The following is a 25,651-nucleotide window of genomic DNA, read 5'->3' as shown; positions in this document are numbered from 1 at the left end:
CCACTGGTAAATAATTTCGTGGAGTCTAGGGCTTTAGATTTCATGATCTATAACCCATGAGGTAAATAATTTCATGGAGTCAAAATTCTCGATTTTATGAGCTATAAATCATGCTTTTTAGCCAATTTTGTCATTATACGATACAACCAATGATTTTTTGCTACTTTTACATATTTGACCCGTTGACAATTAATTTCGCAAATGCCAGATTTCATGATTTCATAAGTTATCCCGTGATTTTTGGTCATTTTTAGCCTGTTTAATATATTTGTAAATACTTTTGTGGAGTCTAAAATTTATGAGCTATTACCCACGATTACTGTCCAAATAGTCGTTTCGACCTATCGGCATATAATTTTGCAGTGGCCAAAATTTACGATTTCGTGAGTTATAAGTCATGATTTTTTGTTTTCTTCAATCGTGTCGACCCATTATGAAATAATTTCGCGGAGGCTAAAATTTAGTATTTAATGGGTTGTAATCCTTGTTTTTTTTTTCAACGGTTAGACCCATTTGCAAATAATAACGTAGATGTCATAATTCATTATTTCATGAGTTATAATCCATTATTTAATTTTTCAATCATATAGACCCATTTACAGATAATTTCGCAAATGCCAACATCCACAATTTCCTGGCACAACCCACAATTTTGACCATTTTTTGTCATTTCGTCTAATTAGAAAATTAAGTTCACTATGGTCAAAATTCATGAATTAGTAAACCCACGATTTTTAATCATTTTCAGTTGTTTTGACCAGTTGATAAATAATTTCGCAAAAACTTAAATTCACAATTTTATTAACTATAACTCACATTTATTTACCACTTTAAATCGTTTCAACCCATTTGTAAATACTATTTAAAGGCCAAAATTCAAATTTAATGAGATCACATATAATTCAAAAAATTTATCATTTTATATCATTTCGACCCATTCATAAATAATTTCACCAGGCCAAATTTTAAATTTTAATTGACATAATTCACGAGTCTAAAATTCACGACTTAAAAAGCCATAACAACCATAGCCTTGTAAGATGACATAAGGTTAACCAGAATTAACAGCCAATACGATCACAATCTTAAGTAAACATAATATCCAGGCCTCAGAAAACTGCTTAAAACTTTAGAATCCCCAAAATGACTAACAGTAAACATCACCTGATTGTCAATAGCCTATTACCAAGAAATACAGACCACACCAAACATCCCACAAAACTGTAACCAGTAACAGATCTTCATTGTGACTTCAACGGTGTCTATTTGAAGCACTTGGCATCCAACAAATCCTCACCCTCAAATGGCTCCTGATCCTCGATCATGGCGTTGACTCGCTCCTTCTGTGCTTCATCAGACAGGTCAACCTTGGTCCACTGGTAAAGCTCCATATCATAGCACTCCTCGAGAACAAATGGGGGGATCTCCTTCCCACGGAAAAGCCACAGACCCTTCACCTTGTACGGGGGCTGAGAACCGATCACAAGCATCTTTCCAAAAGCATACTTCCGGGCAAGGTCCATCCTCTGCAAGAACCCGCCCACCTTGTTCAGGGTCACAAATGAAACTGTATTCTCATCGTTGTACTTGTACTCGCAGAACCACAAAGAGTAGCCCTCAGGATCATACATATCCCAGAATCCTGAAATGGCACAAGGCAGAAACTGAGTACAACGAAGGTCTATGCATCGTTATGAGCTTCATTTTTACTTTAGTTTATTTATATACAGAAAAAATACCCCTCACACCATCGTCAGACAACTCCTAAAATTTCAAAAGTAGCAATTTGAAGCCACAGATTCAAATCCTAGAAAATTAACTTTTGAGAGAGCATAGAATATGAAAAAAAAATCTATGATCATAGAATCAACTTTAAAACGGAATACATTGAAAGTAATTTTAGTAAAACTGTAGAAAGAAAGAAGACTACAGTACATATTGATGGTTAAAAAATACCTAAAAATATGCACTTTCGTTATTTAGGATCACTGGAACAATCACTCATCGTGATAGTGAAATTGAGGGTAATGTTCATCAAATCAAATTATGATGTTTAAAATAATGTGCTTCGAAAGTCCTATGCAAGTGTGATACGACTTTTATCACTTACAAATTTCATCCTCATTCACAGAATTGACTCGAGTACACTTCAGGTCATTCTGATCAAGGCCTTAAATACATTGTTAAATGTTTTCAAAGTATGTGCTTTCTTGATTCACACTGCTCATATTGGCTCCACGCCTCCACCCTTCCGTTCCATGTAGTACTTCTGACGCTACCGATGTTGTATATTGTTTGCTGCTAAAGTGATTCTATTTGTTTTCTTTGAAAAGTAAGTAAATAAAGAGACCTAGAAATCATAAGCAATTCCACTTGGATTAAAATGTGAAAGATTATCATATATAGAGCAAGACGAAGAGTCCAAATTGCTAAGGAAGAGATTTATTCCAGTGTTATGACATATAGAGCATGACTAAGAGTCCATATTGCTAAGGAAAGGATTTAAGTGTCATAGCCTGCACTGTTTTCAAATATGGTATTTCCGAAGTAGTCTAAATATAGTCATTTCAAACATACACAATCTTTTCTCGAGAGTGAATTATAAACACTTCTCTTTATTTTGCTTCTTTTTCAGTGCTTGGGAGGTTCAGGGATTCAAACTTGGTATCTGGAACAGATTGAAGTAAACTGAGATATTTCCAAAGTGAGTTCTTTCTCCCTGTTCTTATTGATTGCTTTGATGGGTTAAAGTGTTGTTTAAGCTCATGATTGCAGATAATAGCCTAAGAACAAGAAGGGCTTAACATAGTAAAGTTTCTGGAAATGTTCCTACAATTTCTCTAATAAAGTCTACGATTATAGGATAAAGATATTATAGCTTATTGTAGTTTTCTATTACTCAAACCTAAATATAATATTATACGAGCCTGTCTAGAAGGTTCTGAGCATCACTTTTTCACATTTCAGATGCAAAAGTAGTTCCAGCTTAGGATCGAAGCTGAGGGGAAGTATTTGTAGAAAATCATCAACAAGCAGCAGAAGCTCGGCACTGTAATTGAACCCTCAGGATACGGCCACAAGCCCACTGAGTCCCATCAAATTCCCACTGATGCTACTGTATTCCCCCTCAAGAAAGCAAGGATGGGTGAACTTTCTCTACTTGCTAAGCTTTTTTTATCTAGAAAAAGCATTGATGATCAGCCTTCGCAAATATTAAAAGAAGTTTTACAATACCAAGATTCTTATGTTTCAATTTAATACATACGTGCCTGAATTAATGTGATTTTTGTATCTTTTAAGAGAACAAATTATACTCAAATTATGTACTTTCAAGTGAGTACAAGGAAACAAATTATATACTCATCAACAAATATTAATATATAACAACACAAGTAGCATCCTGTGCTTTGCAGGATCTAAATACTAGTTGAATGTAATTTTACTAAAACTGTAGAAAGAAAGGGGCCTACAGTATATTTTGATGGTCCAAAATTACCTTAAAATATGCACTTTCGTTATTTTGGATCAATCACTCAACACGATAGTGAAATTAAGAGTAATGTTCATCTAATCAAATAAGGATAGTTAAAACAGCGTGCTTCAAAAGTCCTATGTGAGTAACTTATGAGATAGAATGTAAATTTTCATAGGGCAGTCCTAACTCCTAACACCAACAATGCCTTACAGATCAGAATGTTGGAAATTAAAACAGTATAAATCAGAATGTGGCAATCGCCTTGTGGGTATAGACAAAAGATAGAAATAGGAATGAGTGAATTTATAGAAGATTAAGGGTTGCTCTTATTGAGAATAAAACAAGCGGAATCAGTTGTGATGTTTTGACCACCTACATAGGAGGCCTCTTAGTGCACCAATTAGGAAAAGTGATAAGATTACAATTATTAGGAACAAAGAGGTCGACAGATAGACATAAGCGAACTTGGTTCAAAGCAATTAATAAGGATGTAATAATAGTTAAAGGCTTTGTTGTTGTTGTTATGGAATTTGACGATTATATGTGATCCTAAATAAATATAAACATGTTTACTACATTAAAAATTAATGATTAAATCCAAAGGTCATGATTATTTTACTAAACATTGAAAACTCAGGGGAGAGGTGTAAAGTATCAGTTTTAAAACCTCACCACACCTTTAAAACCTCATCGTGGTTTTCTGCTATTCTTACAAAGGTTTCTGTTTTGAAATTTACCATTATTCAATAAAGCAACTTATCAAATCCGAAAATATAATAAAGAGGAAAGTACCTTTAATGGCGACTTCACGGAAGTTGGTCTTAGTGTTAGAGTACAGCCTCTTCCACTCATCCAATATCATCTTGCTAGGAGGCAAGAGATCAAGTGGATTTTTGGGCTTCGGTTTTGGTGCCTCCTCTTCCTCAGCAGCAGGCTCTTTTGCAGGCTCCTTCTTGACCTCTTTCTTGGCTTCCTTGGGCTTTGACTCCTTGGCCTGTGCAGCCTGTGCAGGCTTCTTCGCTGATGGAACAGGAGGAACAGACTCTGCCTGCTTCACCTCGCCCATTACCTTGCGGAAGTTTGGCTGATTAACAAGAGTCCAGAAGTATCTTTCTACATGGGGAAATTGTGATGTGAAGTTCTTCATCATAATCCAAGCAAATCCTTGATACAAGTTGCATGTCATGACGATATCGGCCAATGTCACTGAATGACCCACAAGGTAAGTATTTGCAGATAGATGAGTGTTGAGAGCTTCCAATGCCCTCTTCAAATTAGAGATTGCAAGTTCCTCAGCCTGCAAATGACAGTTTTGTAAGTATATATAGCAAATGCAAAAAGATGTCTCACGAACTGGGGTGAACCTGTTGAATAAATGGCCTGTATCCAAGTCTTGGGTACAACCATCCTGCAATTCCTGGGTCAACTTCAGTTGCAGCAAAGTCCATCCATTGCTCAATTTTAGCCTAAATAACAAAAAGACGAGCATTATGGCGTTCATTTCTTAGTGGAAACAAATAAATACTAAATTTAATAAGTTGCAGCCAGTGAATGGTTTGGTATTTACATATTCGAACAAGGAAGATCCATAAAGAGGATTGTCTGCTTTCAAGCGAGTTACTGAGAGTAAAATGGAAAACAGAAGTGAGTAATGAATCCAAATTGTATTAAATAAAAGGAGAATATGATAAAAGTTTACCATATCGTGCTATAGCATTGCTTTCAAATACTGAGCCGTCAGGTGTCTCAAGCACAGGAACCTGTACAAACACGCATAACTTTAGATCTAGACTAAGCATTAGAATAGCATACAAGACTATCCAAACTAATTAGGTTGTGCATCATCATGTACCTTCCCGAGGGGATTCATCTTGATGAATTCAGGAGTCTTATTTGAAACCCCCATCTGAAAATCTTTTACAAGTTCAACCTGGACTCCACAGTATTCTGCGGCAATAAGTCCTTTCCACGCATTTTTGTTGGGACTTCCAGAATGCAACACCTAAGAAGAAAATGAACCAGTTCAATGAAAAACCTATTTTCACGAATACCTTATTAAACATGGGCATCTAGAAGCCAAAATCAGCAATCGCAGAGAACAAATGATAGTGTGCACCATAATTTTTATTTTAAAAAAAGAATTAAAATCCAACTGGCAACCACCTAGGCATAACTAACAGATATATTTCACACAAGATATCAGCTATTTCTATGATCGTTGCTCCTCCTTCCAAGGTTTACATATTCTGCAACGAGAACAATAATTAAGCGCTACCAAGCATTCCTCTCAGTCAACAAAAGAGATGGGACTGTGAAGTCATTGTACTCCTTTGGTTGATTTGGCAAGAAAGAAATAAATGAGTTCTCAATGAGAAGTGTACAGTCACATCAATTAGTATCCATAATTCAGTTCTACATGCTGAATTTTAGCTTCAGAAATCATTTAATTAATGGCTTACCTAAGCTGTAAGCTCTTCTCTATCTGCCAACAAATGTGTCACCCTTTTACAGTTTCTATCAATAAAACTGGGCTAAGGTCCTTATCTTCCAATAATTACTGAGCGTTGAAGTGCAAATATATGAAATAATGCTTAACTCATTTAGTAAATAAACCAGCACCTAAAAATTTCAGTAAATCTTATAATTAGTAATTACCACAAACCAATTTACGATGATGCAGTCGATATACAAATTTCGTGAACTTTTAACATATCATAAAATTAAGCTCATCGACCGAAGCCTATAAAACAGATCTCGCAGTTCAGTCAAACAAACAAAAACCCAACTTTATTTTGATCTAAAATCAAACAAAATAACGTCATCAATAGAAAAAGGAACGGAATCAGATCCAGAATTTGCAGATTTCATTGATAAATAAATAAAAACTCACCAAAGCCATTATTTTGATCGTAGTCTACTGCTCCGATCTCAGATCTGATCACAAAAAAAGCAGAAAAATTAGTAAGGATCCAAGAGAAGTTGATGAAACTAATGAAAAAGCTTGAATCTTTTCTGGAGGGATTACTTACTAATATTTTGGGAGATCGAGGAACAGACGTTTCCTTTCCGCTAAAAACCCTAGCCGCAAACCTCTGCTTGGGCTTTATATCGACCGAGAAGTTGCGGAAATCACGTGGCTGCCACTCTTCTGTTGACGGGTCGGGTCAATAGGTTCCGATTATTTTTAGTCAATTCGACCCGTTAGCCGTTGGCAAATAATTTCGTGAAAGTCTAAATTCTCAATTTAATGAACAATAACCTTTGATTTTTGATCATTTTTATCTAATTTGATCCGTTTACTAATAATTTCGCAGAATCTAAAATTCGCAATTTCGTGAGCAATAACTGATGATTTTTGGTCATTTTTAATCGTTCCTACCAATTAGCAAATAATTTCCCGGAAGCTAAAATTCATTATTTCATGAGCTAGATTATTAGTCATATCTAGTTATTTTGATCACATTGGTAAATAATTTTGTAAATGCTAAAATTCACGATTTCATGAGATAGAACCCATGTTTTTTATTTTTATTTGTTTCAACTTATTGGCAAACAATTTTGCGATGGCTGGAATTCACGACTTCATAAGCTATATAACCCATGACTTTTTGATATTTTTAGTTTTTTGACCTAACGACAATAATTTCACAAGGAAAAAATTCACAATTTCATGAGCTATAACCACGCTTATTGGTCATTTATAGTTGTTTCGACCCATTGGCAAATAATTTCATGGAGATTTAATTTCATGACTTAATGAACTAAATCATGATTTTTAGTCATTTCAATTAATTCTACCCACTACAAATAATTCTATGGAGACCAAAATTTGCGATTTCATGAGTTGTAACTCAGATTTTTTGCCATTAAAGTTGTTTCGACTCATTGACAAATACCTTCACGAATGCCGAAATTCACTATTTCTTGAGGTATAGCCCACGATTAGTGGTCATTTTTAATCGTTTTGACCCATTTGTAAATTATTTCATGGTGGTCAAAATTCACGATTTCATGGGTTATATAACCAACGATTTTTGCCCATTTTTAATCGTTTCGACCCAACAGCAAATAATTTCGAGGAAAAAAATTACGATTTCGTGACCTAGATTATTGGTTATTTCTAGTCATTTCAACCTATTAGTAAATAATTTTTTGGAGGCCAAAATCTCGATTTCTTGACCTAAAACCTATGATTTTTTTCTGCTAGTTTTTACACACGTGCAATGCACGTGATTTAATACCATGATTAAGTATTTTTGGCAGTTTGTGCTCATTTTTTTTAAACTCTTACATCCCGATTATTTTTTTATGTTTGTTTAAATGGGATACACCCAATTTAAATTTTCATGTTGATATTTGAATTGACAAAAAACAAATATAATTTAAAAATAATTTAAATTTTCATATTATTTTTGACCGATATGAAACTAAGCTTTATTTGAGAAAGTATAGCATTGCAAAGTAAAAAATATTAAAATAGTGTTATACAAGGAAGGTGAATATTTAAAATCAATATGGCAAAATGATTGATTTAAAGTATGTTAAAACGATGCAAAAGAGAATATGAAGTTTATTCCTAATCATTGATAGACTTCATAAAAAAATATAAATTAAAGATTAATGCTAACTCTAGTATATTTTTATATGATAAAAACATCCACATAAGAATATAAAAGTACTGAAAAAAATTCATGAAACTCCCTTCTAAAGATTCCTAATTTCACTCAAAATAATTAAACTATTCTATAAAATATTCATAAAATATTGTTTTTATTTCTTCTATTTTATTTTTTCTTGAGTTAAGATCAATCCTTCTTCAGGTTTATCATTTATCATTTCTCGGACAATTCTAGAGTATTGTCTAGTTAAGATCAATCCTTCTTCAGGTTTATCATTTATCATTTCTCGGACAATTCTAGAGTATTGTCTTCATTATCTACATCAATTGTGATATCAGGCTAATTTTGTATTTTTTTATGCTATTATCTTTTCTATGCTCGTTAATTTTTTATCATCTCATTTAACTTTACAAAGAAGTTAAATGTACTTATGATGTTCAACACAAACTGCTCAAAATATAGACTTTGATTTTTTTTCTATTTCAATGAGAATAAATATTAATTTCATATATATAAAATTCTTTGTGTTCCTAATTTATTACTTAAATAAATTAGAAGCTATCTCTTTATTTTCCTCTAAAATGAATTCTTCTGATGTGCATCCAATAAGAATTTCTGTTATTTCAATAATATTACCTTTGCTCTATCCCTGTCATTTTCCATAAAGATCTAAACTAAATACCTGCATTATTCATTTTCAATTTCTCTTAGATTATAATATTAATATTTAATTTGAAGAACACAGTATGGAATTTATGAATACTTACTAATTTTTCTTATGTCTTCCAGGGAGATTTTTTCTTTGATTAGGATAAAGTTATTAAATTATTTTTTAATGTAACTCATTCAGTGCTTCATTAATAGATATGTCTTATGTTAATGCCAATTCAAGTGATTCATTGACGTTTTCTGAATTTTAGATTTATTTCCATCACTTTCCCATTTACAATGGAAATAACTCAATTCTTTATTCATTGACGTTTTCTGAATTTTAGATTTATTTCCATCACTTTCCCATTTGCAATGGAAATAACTCAATTCTTTTAAAGTTATCTCTAAATATTCTAATAGTTTCTCCATATGTAATTCCTTGTATTCTTTTACCCTATAAATATTATTAACGTCAAAGATTAAAGTTTCTAAATTAAAATCAATTAATGCTAAGGTATAATATTATAGTGTTTTATTATTTCTATGGATTTAAACATCTATCAATTAATGTTACGAATGTATTTTGGCTACCCCCAACTTATTACTAAATTATATGAAATTACTTTAATTTATATAGTGCCGATAATTTTTAATCTATAATATTTTTAAAAATTTTATCCATTAACCGGATGTTTTTAATCAATTCTTATTGTTTTTGTTTACCAGTATCAACTTAGACTATTCTTAGATGCTGAAAATGGATAGTAAATCCCTAAATTAGAAATTTTAATATATATATATATATGAAAAATACCAAACAATTACACTTTTCTTTGCCAAGTTTTAAAATTTTAGCCCATTTTTGTGGTTTTGAACTTTGAGGGTGTGATTTATAATTTTTAAAATTTTGAAAGAGTTTTTAAAAAAATTTACTTTTAAGTTTGGTAGTTGTAAATTCTATGTTTCATGTGTTGGTGGTAATTTTTTAAATGTTAGTATATTTCTTGTAACTCTAAAATTTTGAGGGTGTCTTTTGCAATTATTAAAACTATAGATTAATTTTGAAAAATATTAAATTTCAGCGGTCTACCAATCGACGAATTTGATGTGTGCTAGTTAAAAATTTTGAAAATTTAGAGTTTTTTTTACGATTTTTAAATTTTGAAGGAGTTTTTTAAAAATTTTGAGGTTAATTTTGGCAAATTTTAATTTTTTAGGTGTCTAAGGGTAATATCTTGAATTCATCTTATTTTATTTACAAATTTTAGAATTTTAGGGTGGCTTTTTTTAATTTGAACTTTTGAAGGTGTTTCTATAATTTTTGAGATATTGAGGGTGTTAATTAAAAAATTTAAATTTAAATGTCAAAAATTTTAGGTGTATCATGGTAATCTCTTGAATTCATCTGTGTTGTTTGTAAGTTTTAAAATTTTAGAATTTTAATGTGCTTGTTTGTAATTTAAACTTTTGAGGGTGTTTCTATAATTTTTGAGACATTGAGGTGTTAACTGTAAATTTTAAATTCTTTGCAAACTGATGTTAATTTTTTAATTTCATGTTTTTTATTTTAAGTTTTGAGACATTTGGATGAGTTTTATAATTTTGAACTTTTCAGGGTCTTTTCTGCAATTTTAAAACTTTTTTTTGAACTTTTGAAGGTGTTTCTATAATTTTTGAGATATTGAGGGTGTTAATTAAAAAATTTAAATTTAAATGTTAAAAATTTTAGGTGTATCATGGTAATCTCTTGAATTCATCTGTGTTGTTTGTAAGTTTTAAAATTTTAGAATTTTAATGTGCTTGTTTGTAATTTAAACTTTTGAGGGTGTTTCTATAATTTTTGAGACATTGAGGTGTTAACTGTAAATTTTAAATTCTTTGCAAACTGATGTTAATTTTTTAATTTCATGTTTTTTATTTTAAGTTTTGAGACATTTGGATGAGTTTTATAATTTTGAACTTTTCAGGGTCTTTTTTGTAATTTTAAACTTTTTATGTTTTTTTTACAATACTTCATGTATTATAATATGTTATCTACTTGTAATTTTTTTATCTTAACAAACTAATATCATTTTTATGTTTTATATATTTTATTAATATTAGTTTTTTTAAATTGTTAAGCTAAACATGGTTCACGTAGGATTAGGATAAGATATGACTATGATTAGGATAGATTAAGATATAAATAAAATATTCAAAATAGTGAAGGGTAATATTGACCATTAAAAATTAGGATTTGATTATAGATATGATAGTTCAAACTATAAAGGGGTATATTTGTCTAAAAAAGATTTTCCGAACTCGTGCTTTTAAAGGGAGTATGATATGATTTTTAGGTGGCCAAAATTCACGATTTTATGAGCTATAACTCATGATTTTTGCCAATTTTAATCGTTTTAACCCATTGGCAAATAATTTCATTGTGGATAAAATCCACGATCTCATGAGTTATAACTCATGATTTTTCATCAATTTTAGTCATTGCAACCTATTAGCAAATAAATTCACGGTGGCAAAAAATTCTGGATTTAGTGAGCTAAACTATTAATTTTTAGTCATTTTTAGTCGTTTCGACCCATTGGCAAATAATTTTGCTAAAGTCAAAAGTCATGATTTCACGAGTTATAACCTACGATTATTGGCTATTTTTAATCAATTTGACCTATAGGTAAATGTTTTAAAATATTTTGCGGAAGCCCTTCACGGTTTGTTGAGGTCTATTATTGAACATTTCACTGATGCCAACCTTCAAAATTTCATGAGCTATAACCCACTATTATTGTCCATTTGTAATCATTTCGACATATTGAAGAAGATTTTTGTGGAGGGCCCTTCACGATTTTCATTGAACCATAACTCATGATTTTTTGTCTTTTTTAGTTGTCTCAACTCATTTGTAAATAATTTTGCAATGGCCAAAATTCACTATTTCAAGAGCAGAGTAACCTATGACATTTGACTATTTTTAGTCATTTCGACTCATTTGTAAATTATTTCGCGAAGGTTAAATTTATACTTTCATGAGCTATAACTTATTGATTTTTTATCATTTAAGTCATCTTGACCCACTGATAAATGATTTCGTGGAGTCCATAGTTCTCAATTTCATGAGCTACAATCACGAGGTAATTTCGTGAAGTCAAAATTCTTGTGATTTTTAGCCAATTATGTTGTTATGTGCTATAACCAATAATTTTTTTTGTGAATTTTAATTATTTAAACCGTTGACAAATAATTTTGCGAATGCAATAATTCATGATTTTATGATTTCATAAATTATGCCACGATTTTTGGTCATTTTTGGCCTGCATGACATATTTGTAAATAATTTTGTGGAGTCCAAAATTTGTGAGCTATTACCCACGATTACTGGCCATATAGCCATTTTTCGACCTATTGGCATATAATTTCGCGGTGGCCAAAATTCACAATTTTGTGAGTTATAACTTGTGATTTTTTTGCCTTCTTTAATCGTGTCGATCTATTATGAAATAATTTTGTGGAGGCTAAAATTCACTATTTAATGAGTTGTAATTCATGATTTTTTTTTATTTTTAGACGTTTAGACCCATTTGCAAATAATTACGCAGATGCCCAAATTTGCGATTTCACGGGTTATAATCCATTACTTTTTATTTTTATTTTTAGTTATCTAGACCCGTTTATAAATAATTTCGCAAATGCCAACATTCACTATTTCATGATATAACCCACAATTTTGACCATTTTTAGTCATTTCGTCTAATTAAAAAAAATTAAGTTTACGATAGTCAAAATTCACGATTTAGTGAACATTATTTTTAGTTGTTCTGACCGTTTGATAAATAATATCACGAAAGCTCAAATTCACAATTTTATTAGCTATAACCCACAATTGTTTACCACTTTCAAGTCATTTGAACCCATTTGTAAATAATTTTTAGAGGCCAAAATTCAGTTTTGATGAGATCACATATAATTCAAAAAAATTATCATTTTTGGTCATTTGGACACATTGATAAATAATTTCACAAGGCCAAAATTTAAGAGTTAATTGACAAATAATTTCACATGCTAGAATTCACAATTTAATAAGCTACAACACTTATAACCATTAGAGATACTGAGATCGAGGAACTCCTTAAAATCGCTCAAGCTTTGTAAGATGCCATATGTTTAATCAGAATCACAGCCGCTACAATCACAATCTTTTCTCACGTAAACATAATATCCAGGCCTCAGAAAACTACTTAAAACATTAGAATCCCCAAAATGACTGACAGTAAACATCACCTGATTGTCAATAGCCTATTACCAAGAAATACAGACCACACCAAACATCCCACAAAACTGTAACCAGTAACAGATCCTCATTGTGACTTCAACGTTGTCTATTTGAAGCACTTGGCATCCAATAAATCCTCACCCTCAAATGGCTCCTGATCCTCGATCATGGCGTTGACTCGCTCCTTCTGTGCTTCATCAGACAGGTCAACCTTGGTCCACTCGTAAAGCTCCATATCATAGCACTCCTCGAGAACAAATGGGGGGATCTCCTTCCCACGGAAAAGCCACAGACCCTTCACCTTGTACGGGGGCTGAGAACCGATCACAAGCATCTTTCCAAAAGCATACTTCCGGGCAAGGTCCATCCTCTGCAAGAACCCGCCCACCTTGTTCAAGGTCACAAATGAAACTGTATTCTCATCGTTGTACTTGTACTCGCAGAACCACAAAGAGTAGCCCTCAGGATCATACATATCCCAGAATCCTGAAATGGCACAAGGCAGAAACTGAGTACAACGAAGGTCTATGCATCGTTATGAGCTTCATTTTTACTTTAGTTTATTTATATACAGAAAAAATACCCCTCACATCGTCGTCAGACAACTCCTAAAATTTCAAAAGTAGCAATTTGAAGCCACACATTCAAATCCTAGAAAATTAACTTTTGAGAGAGCGTAGAATATGAGGAGAAAAAAAATCTATGATCATAGAATCAACTTTAAAACGGAATACATTGAAAGTAATTTTAGTAAAACTGTAGAAAGAAAGAAGATTACAGTACATATTAATGGTTAAAAAAATAACTAAAAATATGCACTTTCGTTATTTAGTATCACTGGAACAATCACTCATCATGATAGTGACATTGAGGGTAATGTTCATCAAATCAAATTATGATGTTTAAAATAGAGTGCTTCGAAAGTACTATGCAAGTGTGATATGACTTTTATCACTTACAAATTTCATCCTCAATCACAGAATTGACTCGAGTACACTTCAGGTCATTCTGATCAAGCCTTAAATACATTGTTAGATGTTTTCAAAGTATGTGCTTTATTGATTCACACTGCTCATATTGGCTCCACCCTTCCATTCCATGTAGTACTTCTGGCGCTATCGATGTTGTATATTGTTTGCTACTAAAGTGATTCTATTTGTTTTCTTTGAAAAGTAAGTAAAGAAAGAGACCTAGAAATCATAAGCAATTCCACTTGGATTAAAATGTGAAAAGATTATCATATATAGAGCAAGACGAAGAGTCCAAACTGCTAAGGAAGAGATTTATTCCAGTGTTATGACATATAGAGCAAGACTAAGAGTCCATACTGCTAAGGAAAGGATTTACCCAGTGTCATGGCCTGCATCGTTTTCAAATATGGTATTTCCGAAGTAGTCTAAATATAGTTGTTTCAAACATGCACAATCTTTTCTCGAGAGTGAATTATAAACACTTCTCTTTATTTTGCTTCTTTTTCAGTGCTTGGAGGTTCAGGGATTCAAGCTTGGTATGCGGAATAGATTGAAGTAAACTGAGATATTTCCAAAGTGAGTTCATTTTCCCTATTCTTATTGATTGCTTTGATGGGTTAAAGTGTTGTTTCGGCTTATGATTTGCAGACAATAGCCTAAGAACAAGAAGGGCTTACTATAGTAAAGTTTCTGCAAATGTTCCATTATACTAAAACCCTTCAGTCAGTGTTCTAAAAGGTTCTGGGTCACTCTCACATTTCAGGTGCAAAAGTAGTTCCAGCTTAGGGTCGAGGCTGAGGGAAAGTATTTGTAGAAAATCATCGAGGAGTAGCAGAAGCTCGGCAGTGTACTTAAAGCCTCGGGATAAGCCCACTGAGTCTCCATCAAATTCCCACAGATGCTACTGTATTCCCCCTCAAGAAAGCAAGGATGGGTGAACTTTCTCTACTTGCTAAGCTTTTTTTATCTAGAAAAAGCATCGATGATCAGCCTTCGCAAATATTAACAAATAAATATAATTTTCTGAGTGTTATCTTTGTTTTATGAATATGATTCATTCCCCCTGTTATAACCTCATTGTTATACCTTTCTATTGTCATTGTAAAGTTTAATTGTTATGGCTGGGTGTTTGTCACTGGAAAGGTGAAGTTATTCTGTAAAAATTTAAATTGTTATGAGAAGAAGTTTTACAATACCGAGATTCTTATGTTTCAATTTAATACATATGTGCCTAAATTAATGTGATTTTTATATCTTTTAAGAGACAACAAATTATACTCAAATTATATACTTTCAAGTGAGTACAAGGAAACAAATTATATACTCATCAACAAATATTAATATATAACAACACAAGTAACAGCCCGTGCTTTGCATGGATCTAAATACTAGTTGAATGTAATTTTAGTAAAACTGTAGAAAGCCTACAAGTATATTCTGATGGTCCAAAAATACCTAAAAGTATGCACTTCCTTTATTTAGGATCAATCACTCACCACGATAGTGAAAATTAAGGGTAATGTTCATCTAATCAAATAAGGATAGTCAAAACAGCGTGCTTCAAAAGTCCTATGTGAGTAACATATGAGATAGAAGGCAAATTTTCATAGGGCAGTCCTAACACCAACAATGCCTTACCGATCAGAATGTTGGCAATTAAAACAGTATAAATCAGAATGTGGCAATTGCCTTGTGGATATAGACTAAAGATAGAAATAGAAATTAGTGCATTTATAGAAGATTAAGGGCTGCTCTTATTGAGAATAAAACAAGAGAGAATCGGTTGAGATGTTTTGACCACCTACATAGGAGGCCTCTTAGTGCACCAATTAGGAAAAGTGATAAGATTACAATTATTAGGGACAAAGAGGTCGACAGATAGACATAAGGGAACTTGGTTCAAAGCAATTAATAAGGATGTGATAATAGTTAAAGGCTTTGTTGTTGTTGTTGTTATGGAATTTGACAATTATATGTGATCCTAAATAAATATAAACATGATTACTACATTAAAAATTAATGATTAAATCCAAAGGTCGTGTTATTTTAGTAAACATTGAAAACTCAGGGGAGAGGTGTAAAGTATCAAACCCCACCACACCTTTAAAACCTCAAGGTGGTTTTCTGCTATTCTTACAAAGGTTTTTGTTTTGAAATTTACCATTATTCAATAAAGACTCTTATCAAATCTGAAAATATAATAAAGAGGAAAGTACCTTTAATGGCGACTTCACGGAAGTTGGTCTTAGTGTTAGAGTACAGCCTCTTCCACTCATCCAATATCATCTTGCTAGGAGGCATCACGGAAGTTGGTCTTAGTGTTAGAGTACAGCCTCTTCCACTCATCCAATATCATCTTGCTAGGAGGCAGGAGATCAAGTGGATTTTTGGGCTTCGGTTTTGGTGCCTCCTCATCCTCAGCAGCAGGCTCCTTTGCAGGCTCCTTCTTGACCTCTTTCTTGGCTTCCTTGGGCTTTGACTCCTTGGCATGTGCAGCCTGTGCAGGCTTCTTCGCTGATGGAACAGGAGGAACAGACTCTGCCTGCTTCACCTCGCCCATTACCTTGCGGAAGTTTGGCAGATTAACAAGAGTCCAGAAGTATCTTTCTACATGGGGAAATTGTGATGTGAAGCTCTTTATCATAATCTGAGAAAATCCATGATACAAGTTGCATGTCATGACGATATCGGCCAACGTCACTGAATGACCCACAAGGTAAGTATTTGAAGCTAGATGAGTGTTGAGAGCTTCCAATGCCCTCTTCGATCTATAAATTGCAACTTCCTCAGCCTGCAAATGACAGTTTTGTAAGTACATATCGCAAATGCAGAAAGGCATCTCACGAACTGGGACAAACCTCTTGAAAAAATGGCCCGTATCCAAGTCTTGGGTACAACCATCTCGCCACTCCTGGGTCAACTTCAGTTGCAGCAAAGTCCATCCATTGCTCAATTTTAGCCTAAATAACCAAAAAGACAAGCATTATGGCGTTCATTTCTTAGTGGAAAAAAAACACTAAATTTAATAAGTTGCAGCCAGTGAATGGTTTGGTATTTACATATTCGATCAAGGAAGATCCATAAAGAGGATTGTCTGCTTTCAAGCGAGTTACTGAAGAGTAAAATGGCAAACAGAAGTGAGTAATGAATCCAAATTGTATTAAATAAAAGGAGAATATGATAAAAGTTTACCATATCGTGCTATAGCATTGCTTTCAAATACTGAGCCGTCAGGTGTCTCAAGCACAGGAACCTGTACAAACACGCATAACTTTAGATCTAGACTAAGCATTAGAATAGCATACAAGACTATCCAAACTAATTAGGTTGTGCATCATCATGTACCTTCCCGAGGGGATTCATCTTGATGAATTCAGGAGTCTTATTTGAAACCCCCATCTGAAAATCTTTTACAAGTTCAACCTGGACTCCGCTGTATTCTGCGGCAATAAGTCCTTTCCACGCATTTTTGTTGGCACTTCCGGAATGCAACACCTAAGAAGAAAATGAACCCGTTCAATGAAAAACCTATTTAAAGGAATACCTAATTAATCATGGACATCTAGAAGTCAAAATCAGTAATCGCATAGAACAAATGATAGCGTGCACCATAATTTTTATTTAAAAAAAAGAACTAAAATCCAACTGGCAACCACCTAGGCAGAACTAACAGATATATTTCACACATGATATCAGCTATTTCTATGATCGTTGCTCCTTCTTCCAAGCTTTACATATTCTGCAACGAGAACAATAATGAAGCGCTACCAAACATTCCTCTCAGTCAACAAAAGAGATGGGACTGCGAAGTCATTGTACTCCTTTGGTTGATTTGGCAAGAAAGAAATAAACGAGTTCTCAATGAGAAGTGTATGTAGAAACGACGAAAACGGCGTCGAAGAACAGGAAAAATGTAGGCAGAAATTTGGATGCAGTCCGGTCGACCGCGGGCTTAGTCCGGTCGACCGGAAACGTGCACACTATAGGGTGTTCTTTTGGTTTTCTGTCCGGTCGACCGCGAGGTTAGATCGGTCGACCGCTAGTCTAAGTCCGGTAGACCGAAACCATGTAATCGATTAAGCTGAAATTTTAGCCTTCTGGTCGATCGACCGGACCACATGTGCAGTCGACCGGATCGCGGTTATGGGCCTGTTTTCAGTTTCCTGATTGGGTTGGGATTGTGTTTTGGTATATATTGAAACACAATTTTCTAGGGTTTCTAAGGAGAGATTAGAGAGTTTTCTGAGCATATTGAGGGGGAGAATTTATGAGCAAGTTGAGAGATCTTTTGGTTGGATTAGTTTGAGTGTTTGAGAGATTTGTAACCCTTTGTACTCTCGTTGATTTAGTGGAATATCTTCATTCTCTCCCCGTGGACGTAGGCAAATTGCTAAACCACGTATATCTCTGTGTTTGCGATTGGTTTGTCGTATTTTGGATTGGATTGCACTTGTGTTTGGCTTGGTTATCTTCTCTCGTGCCTCACGAACTCGTTCGGTGTGCGAGCACTTTTCCGCAAAGGCGCACAACAATTGGTATCAGAGCTCGGATTACAGATCTAGGGTTTTGGCATTAGGTGGAGGAAGATTCGTCGTGGAAGCTTGGTTCTTGGAGCTCTAGACTTCGGTGGAGATAGTGTTTGGGGTTGCCGTTGAAGATTTCGCTTTCCTTGTGTGGTTAGGAGATCTATTTGGAATCCGTTCTAGGGTTCAGTTAGGTCGTTGAAGATTTCGCTTTCCTTGTGTGGTTAGGAGATCTATTTGGAATCCGTTCTAGGGTTCAGTTAGGTAACTTCTAAATTCTATCAAGTTTGAATTTTTTTTCTCTACAATTTGGAGTTTGTGAGTATGGGAGAAGAAGTTAATGAAAGCAGCAAGATGGCGGGTACAATTCAAGTTGGTTTTCAGGTTACTAAAATTAATGTGGTTAAATATGACGGTAAGATCAATTTTGATTTGTGGATGAGCGACATACATGATGCGCTCAATGCTCAGAATTGTGAGGAGACCATCATGGTCCATAAGAGGCCACTAAATTAGTGTGGGATTGATCAGATCCTGTTTGGAACAGGAGCTGAAGTATGATGTGATTAGAGTGACGTCTACAATGAAGATGTGAAAGATTCTTAACAAGTATCCGACGAAGAGTATTGAGAACCGTTTGCATTTGCTAGTTGCTACGAAGATTTAGATTTCAGATGTCCAGTGACACCTCACTAGCAGTTCATGTGAACAATTATACTAAGTTGTTGTCGAACTTGGCCAATGTGAATGAGAAGATTATGGATGAGTACAATGCTATTATTCTTTTGGGCTCCTTATCGGATGAGGAGTATGATACATTCGTGCTTACTTTGTTAAATGAGAGATCTTCTATCACATATAGTGAAGTTATTAATGCTCTGACGAACTATGATTTGTGAAGGAATGACAAGAATACTTCCCGCGTTAGTATTTCAGGAGAGGCCTTATCGACGAGAGGTAGAAGCCCATATCCGAGATGTGGTAATAAGAACAGGTCAAAGTCTAGAGGCCATCACCAGTTAGCAAAGAACCAGTGTGCGATTTGTAAGGAACATGAACATTGGAAGAGAGATTGCCCGAAGCTCAAGAAGAATGAGAATAGCAAGAAGGGCTTGAATGCTAATGAGGTGAATGTTGCGAAAGACGATGATTCCGATTATTCGAGTTTTTCTCTATTGATTACTCCGAAGGTGAACCATGTGGATGCATCGGATTGGATGCTTGATTCTAACGCTACTTATCATGTCTCCAAGGTGAGATTGATTTGCATCATTTGAGAGACTCGATGGGGGTGTTGCTGTCATAAGAAATGATCAATCATGTGATATTTGTGGGATAGATACCGTGAGGATTTGGATGAACAATGGAGCAGTCCGTGAATTGAAATAAGTGAGATTTGTTCCTCAGCTAAAGAAGAATCTTATTTTTATTAGAGCTTTGGAGACAAAGGGATTCAAGGTGACCTTAGAGAACGTTGTAGCAAAGGTTACTAAGGAATCATTGGTGGTGATGAAGGGAGCTCGCAGTCAAAACTTGTATTATTTGAAGGGGAGCACCGAGGTTGGCCAGGTAGCTTCAGCTATTTCAAAAGCGGACATGTGTAAACTTTGGCACTACAAGTTAGGACACACAAGAGAAAAATCACTACAGGTTTTGTGCAAGCAGGAGCTATTAAAAAAAACCAAGAGTGAAAAGATTGAGTTCTGTGAGCACTGCGTTCTTGGCAAGACGAAGGTAAAGTTCAGGACTGTCATTTATAGGACGAGGGGCATCCTGGATTACATGCACACAAATGTTTGAGGTCCCATTAAGATGGCATCACTTGGTGATCGATATTGGTTCGTCACGTTTGTTGATGACTATTCTAGACGTTGTTGGGTGTACACCATGAAGCATAAGAATGAAGTCCTAGAGTTATTTGTGGAGTGAAAGAGAAGATTGGAACTGCAGACTGAAAGAAAGATCAAGACGTTACGATTCGACAACGACGACGAGTATACATCAGACCCTTTTCAGCAGTTATATCGAGACGAGGACACAGAGAGATACTTCACAGTTAGTCATACACCGCAGCAAAATGAGGTGACAGGGAGGCTGAATCGATCTTTACTGGAGAAGGTCTAATGCTTATTGCCACAGAATGGTTTGGAAAAGATCTTTTGGGTTGAGCCACTATCATATGCGAGCCACCTCATTAACAGGTTGTTTTCATCTGCGATTGAGGGGAAGATCCTTATAGAGATGTGATCGGGAGAGCCAGCACACGACTATGACCATCTCAAAGTATTTAGGTGCCCTATATTTTATCATGTGAAGATAGATAAATTGGAACCTCGAGCTAGAAAGATCATATTTGTAGGATTCAAACGTGGTATCAAGGGATACAAACTATGAGATCCAATTGATAGGAAGATTGTGCTTAGTAGAAACGTCATGCTCGATGAGACTACTATCTTAGAGCTTCTCGGCTCTCATAAGGTGGAGAGCAACCCGACAGAAGAGATATCACAGGTGATGAAGATCAATGCAGCTTCACATTATCCAGATGATACAGTATCCATTAGAATATCGACTAAGGTGACACCAGACGAGCACGACGATGAGGAGGATACAGATACAAATGTGCAGGATCAGGGACCGACGGCTCAGGTTCAGGATTCTATTGCGGTTCAGAGACAGAGGAGAGACATACGAATGCCAACACGGTATACCGACACAATAGTTACGTATGCACTACCGGTGGAAAGTATCGATGAGTTGGTGCCTACTACTTTCAAAGAGGCTGAGCAGAGTTCGGAAGCTGATTCGTGACAGGTAGCTATGCAGGAGATGAAGTCTCTTCATAAGAACGATACATGAAAGCTTATTAAGCTTCTAAAGGGACGGAAGACGATTAGTTGCAAGTGGGTATACACGAAGGAGGACATTGACGGCACTCCAGTGAGGTTCAAAGTTAGGTTGGTTGCGAAGGGCTATGCACAGGAGGAATGTATTGACTATAATGAGGTTTTCTCTCCAATGGTGAAACACTCTTCGATTCGGATTTTGCTAGCTTCGATGGCACGGTATGGTTTAGAGTTAGATCAGTTGAATGTAAATACGATATTTCTTCATGGTGATCTTGATAAAAAAATATATATGACTTGGCCATTGGGATTCCGAGCTATAGGGAAGGAAAAGTTGATTTGTAGATTGAAAAAATCGCTATACGGTTTGAAACAATCTCCTCGACAATAGTATAGGCGATTTAATGGTTTCATGATCGGTCATTCGTACACTCAGAGCCAGTTTGATCCTTGCATGTATTTTCGCAAGTTGAAAGGAGGTGTGTATATTTATTTATTATTTTATGTTGATGACATGTTAGTTGCTTCTATTTCCAGATCCACTATAGATGAGTTAAAGATTTAGCTTTCAAAGGAGTTTGAGATGAAGGATTTAGGTGAGGCAAAACGTATTTTGACGATGGAGATCGACAAAAATAAAGAGGACAGAATTTGTTTGACACGGGTAGCTTATTTGTAGAAGGTTCTATAACAATTTAATGTTAGCATGGATACGAAGCCAGTTAGTGTACATTTGGGAGCCTATTTGAAGCTTTCAGCTGATCTTTCACCAAAGAGTTGAAGATCGAGAGTTGATGTCGAAGAATCCATATGCGAGCGCAGTTGGAAGCTTAATATACACGATGGTATGTACAAGGCCGGATTTGTCACAGGCGGTGAGCATGGCTTTGAGATACATGCACGATCCAGGAGTAAATCATTGGGACGTCATGAGATGAATTTTGAGGTACATTCGAGGTACTCAATGTTGGTTTAGTTTTTGAGCGGGACACTAGAGGTGGGCAGTTGTGCATTGACTATGTTGATTCGGATTATGCTGGTGATTTGGATAAACGCAGGTCTACAACAGGATATGTGTTTACTTTGACCCGTACGTCGATGTGTTAAAGATGCACCTTACCGTCTACGGTGGCTTTGTCTACGACGGAGGTAGAGTATATGACGATTATGAAAGCTGTGAAGGAGGCTATTTGACTTCGGGGACTTTTAGAGGAACTTGGTATATCGCAATGGTCCGTCACTCTTTATTGTGATAGCATGTGTTATCTATTTGACGAAGAATCAGGTTTTTTATGCGAGGACAAAGCACATTAACGTTCATTATCATTTCGTTCGGGATGTTCTTGAAGATGACGATGTGGAAATTGTTAAGGTCCACATGAAGGATAATCCGACGGATATGCTCACAAAGATGATTCCGAACAACAAGTTTGATCATTATCGAAACTTATTACACATTCGTGATTGTTGAGGCCGTTGACGGCCATTTGGATGAACTACGGACGGCTTGATCCCTTGAGAGAGAGGGTACGTAGACAACCACATTGGTGCAGCTGAGTTTGGAGAGACGACGCAATGATGCTCTTTGTTTGGTGTCAGCTCAGTTTTGGGAAAACTTCGTCGAGGTGGAAAATTATAAAAACGACGAAAACGACGTCGAATAACAGGAAAAATGAAGTAGACAGAAATTTGGATGCAGTCCGGTTGACCGCGGGCTTAGTCCGGTCGACCGGAAACATGCACACTACAGAGCGATCGACCGCGAACCCTGTCCGGTCGACCGCTAGTCTAAGTCCGGTCGACCAAAACCCTGTAATCGATTTAGCTGAAATTTCAGCCTTCTGGTCGGTCGACCGGACCACATGTGCGGTTGACCGGATCGCGGTTATGAGTCTGTTTTTAGTTTCCTAATTGGTTTGGGATTGTGTTTTGGTATATATTGAAACACGATTTTCTAGGGTTTCTAAGGAGAGATTAGAGTGTTCTGAACATATTGAGAGGGAGAATTTGTGAGCAAGTTGAGAGAGCTTTTAGTTAGGTTAGTTTGAGTGTTTGAGAGATTTGTAACCCTTTGTACTCTCCTTAATTTAGTAGAATCTCATCATTCTCTCCCCGTGGACGTAGGCAAATTATCGAACCACGCATATCTCTGTGTCTGCAATTGGTTTTCGTATTTTAGATTAGATTGCACTCGTGTTTGGTTTGGTTATCTTCTCTCGTGCCTCACAAACTCATTCGGTGTGCGAGCACACTTCCGCAACAGTGTACAGTCACATCAATTATTATCCATAATTCAGTTCTACATGCTGAATTTTAGCTTCAGAAATCATTTAATTAAAAGCTTACCCAAGCTGTAAGCTCTTCTCTATCTGCCAACAAACGTGTCACCCTTTTACATTTTCTATCAATAAAACTGGGCTAAGATCCTTATCTTCCAAAAAAAAGGCGCTGCCAAGTACAAAATGAGCCCACCAATACTTACTGAGCGTTGAAGTGCGAATATATGAAATAATGCTTAACCCATTTAATAAATAAACCAGCACCTAAAATTTCAGTAAATCTTATAATTAGTAATTACCACAAACCAATTTACGATGATGCATATAAAATTAGTCAATATACAAATTTCGTGAACTTTTAATATATCATAAAATTAAGCTCATCGACCGAAGCCTATAAAACAGATCTCGCAGTTCAGACAAACAAATAAAAACCCAACTTTATTTTGATCTAAAATCAAACGAAATAACGTCATAAATAGCAAAAAAGAACGGAATCAGATCCAAAATTTGCAGATTTCATTAATAAATAAATAAAAACTCACCAAAGCCATTATTTTGATCGTAGTTTACTGCTCCGATCTCAGATCTGATCAACGAAAAGTAGAAAATTAGCAATGATTCAAGAGAGGTCGATAAAACTATTGAAAAAGCTTGATTCTTTTTTGGAGTGATTACTTACTATTTTTTGGGAGATTGAGGAATAGATGTTTCCTTTCCGCTAAAAAACCCTAGGAGCGAAAGTTTGCTTGGGGTTTATAGTGACCGAGAAATGGCGAAAATTACGTGGTTGCCACTGTTCTCTTGACGGGTCGGGTCAATTGGTTCCGATCCGAACGGTTTCGCTGGCTGCGGTTGAAATTAAGGGGGTGTTTAGTTGCATTGTTTTTGAGAAATGTTTTCTCAAAAGTACTGACGCATGACATTTATGTAATTAAGAGTTTTCTATACATTTCTATAAACTGTGTTTGGCTCCAAAAAAATTTACAGAAATGTTTTCTGTAAAGTGCCCAATAGTACCAAATTTTATGGAAATTGATTTCCTTCTAAAATGGGAGGAAATCTCTTGGAAATCTGACGCATTCATTATTTAAATAATAAAACTCATTAACTCTTTTCTACAAAGTTCTCACTTTTCTATAAAGTTGGTGGTGTTTGGTTACATTTCTATAAATTATAGGAAATATTGATATTTTCCCAAAAGTTATTTCTCATTTTCTTGTTTTGAACCAAACAAACACAATACAAAAAATAAAAAAATTTGTACTTTTTAACTTCTCAAAACTTTTCCTATAATTTTTTTAAGAAATACAAGGAAATCAAATTTGGGATGGAAAACATTTCCTATAATTTATAAAAATGTAACCAAACACCCCCTAAATGGATCTACCTAAACGAACTCGGGGTTTGGGTCGGAAACGACTCGAAGTGGGCCGGATCTTACATAACTTGGATCACAAGGACGTTGGATGTGTGACATTGTATAGTTTTTTCAATTAAAGATTCTTTGAAAGGATTAAGTAATATGCTTTTTGAGTTGCCATGGATTTGCATCCACTCTGACTCCTCCGTTTCTTTTTCCATATTGGATTCTAAATGTTTGTCTTAACCGTTTTATTGCTTGTAAACACTTACATTTGGGGTTTGAGGGATCCTCAAATTGAACTTTGAGGGTTAGTTGATGTCGAAGATTAACAGCATGATTTATGGTTGATTTTGAAGAGGTTGGGGTCTCTTGATCTCTCTTGATGGTTGATCCCCTGATAGGAAGAGAGTCTTACACATATGCAACACGTTAGACTTAGAGGGCAGGACTTGGGTTCTCCGGTGATTCTTCCGACAATCAAGTTAGTTATGATCTGAACGGAGAAAGGAACTGATATAGTTCTCTCAGAATGTACAGAAATTACATACCTTTGGTTAGTAAGTGACGTGTCTATTTATACTGAGCTGATGAGGGTATTTATGTAATCTTGGCCGAATTCATGGCAGTTGGCTAGTCAGTTAATATCTTTGTAAGTGT

The 25,651-nt window shown here is 35.0% G+C and overlaps 2 protein-coding genes across 2 annotated transcripts; both read right to left on the bottom strand.

The window, feature by feature from the left end:
* Positions 1,001–6,571, bottom strand: LOC109848281 (elongation factor 1-gamma 2-like). Its single transcript, XM_020417708.1, has 8 exons — positions 6,505–6,571; positions 6,366–6,409; positions 5,328–5,477; positions 5,175–5,235; positions 5,043–5,095; positions 4,840–4,941; positions 4,268–4,772; positions 1,001–1,642 (listed from the first exon to the last, which is right to left on the bottom strand). The coding sequence occupies exons 2-8, from the start codon at positions 6,372–6,374 to the stop codon at positions 1,263–1,265; spliced, it is 1,260 nt and encodes a 419-aa protein (XP_020273297.1). The 5' UTR covers positions 6,375–6,409; positions 6,505–6,571; the 3' UTR covers positions 1,001–1,262.
* Positions 12,858–24,398, bottom strand: LOC109848282 (elongation factor 1-gamma 2-like). Its single transcript, XM_020417709.1, has 9 exons — positions 24,311–24,398; positions 24,174–24,217; positions 17,326–17,475; positions 17,173–17,233; positions 17,040–17,092; positions 16,839–16,940; positions 16,314–16,771; positions 16,197–16,243; positions 12,858–13,495 (listed from the first exon to the last, which is right to left on the bottom strand). Exons 2-9 carry the CDS (start codon positions 24,180–24,182, stop codon positions 13,116–13,118), a joined length of 1,260 nt encoding a protein of 419 aa, XP_020273298.1. The 5' UTR covers positions 24,183–24,217; positions 24,311–24,398; the 3' UTR covers positions 12,858–13,115.

This window comes from Asparagus officinalis, chromosome 7, assembly GCF_001876935.1.
Source record: "Asparagus officinalis chromosome 7, Aspof.V1, whole genome shotgun sequence".
Taxonomy (NCBI): domain Eukaryota; kingdom Viridiplantae; phylum Streptophyta; class Magnoliopsida; order Asparagales; family Asparagaceae; genus Asparagus; species Asparagus officinalis.
This window is presented reverse-complemented; position numbering and strand designations above follow the sequence as displayed.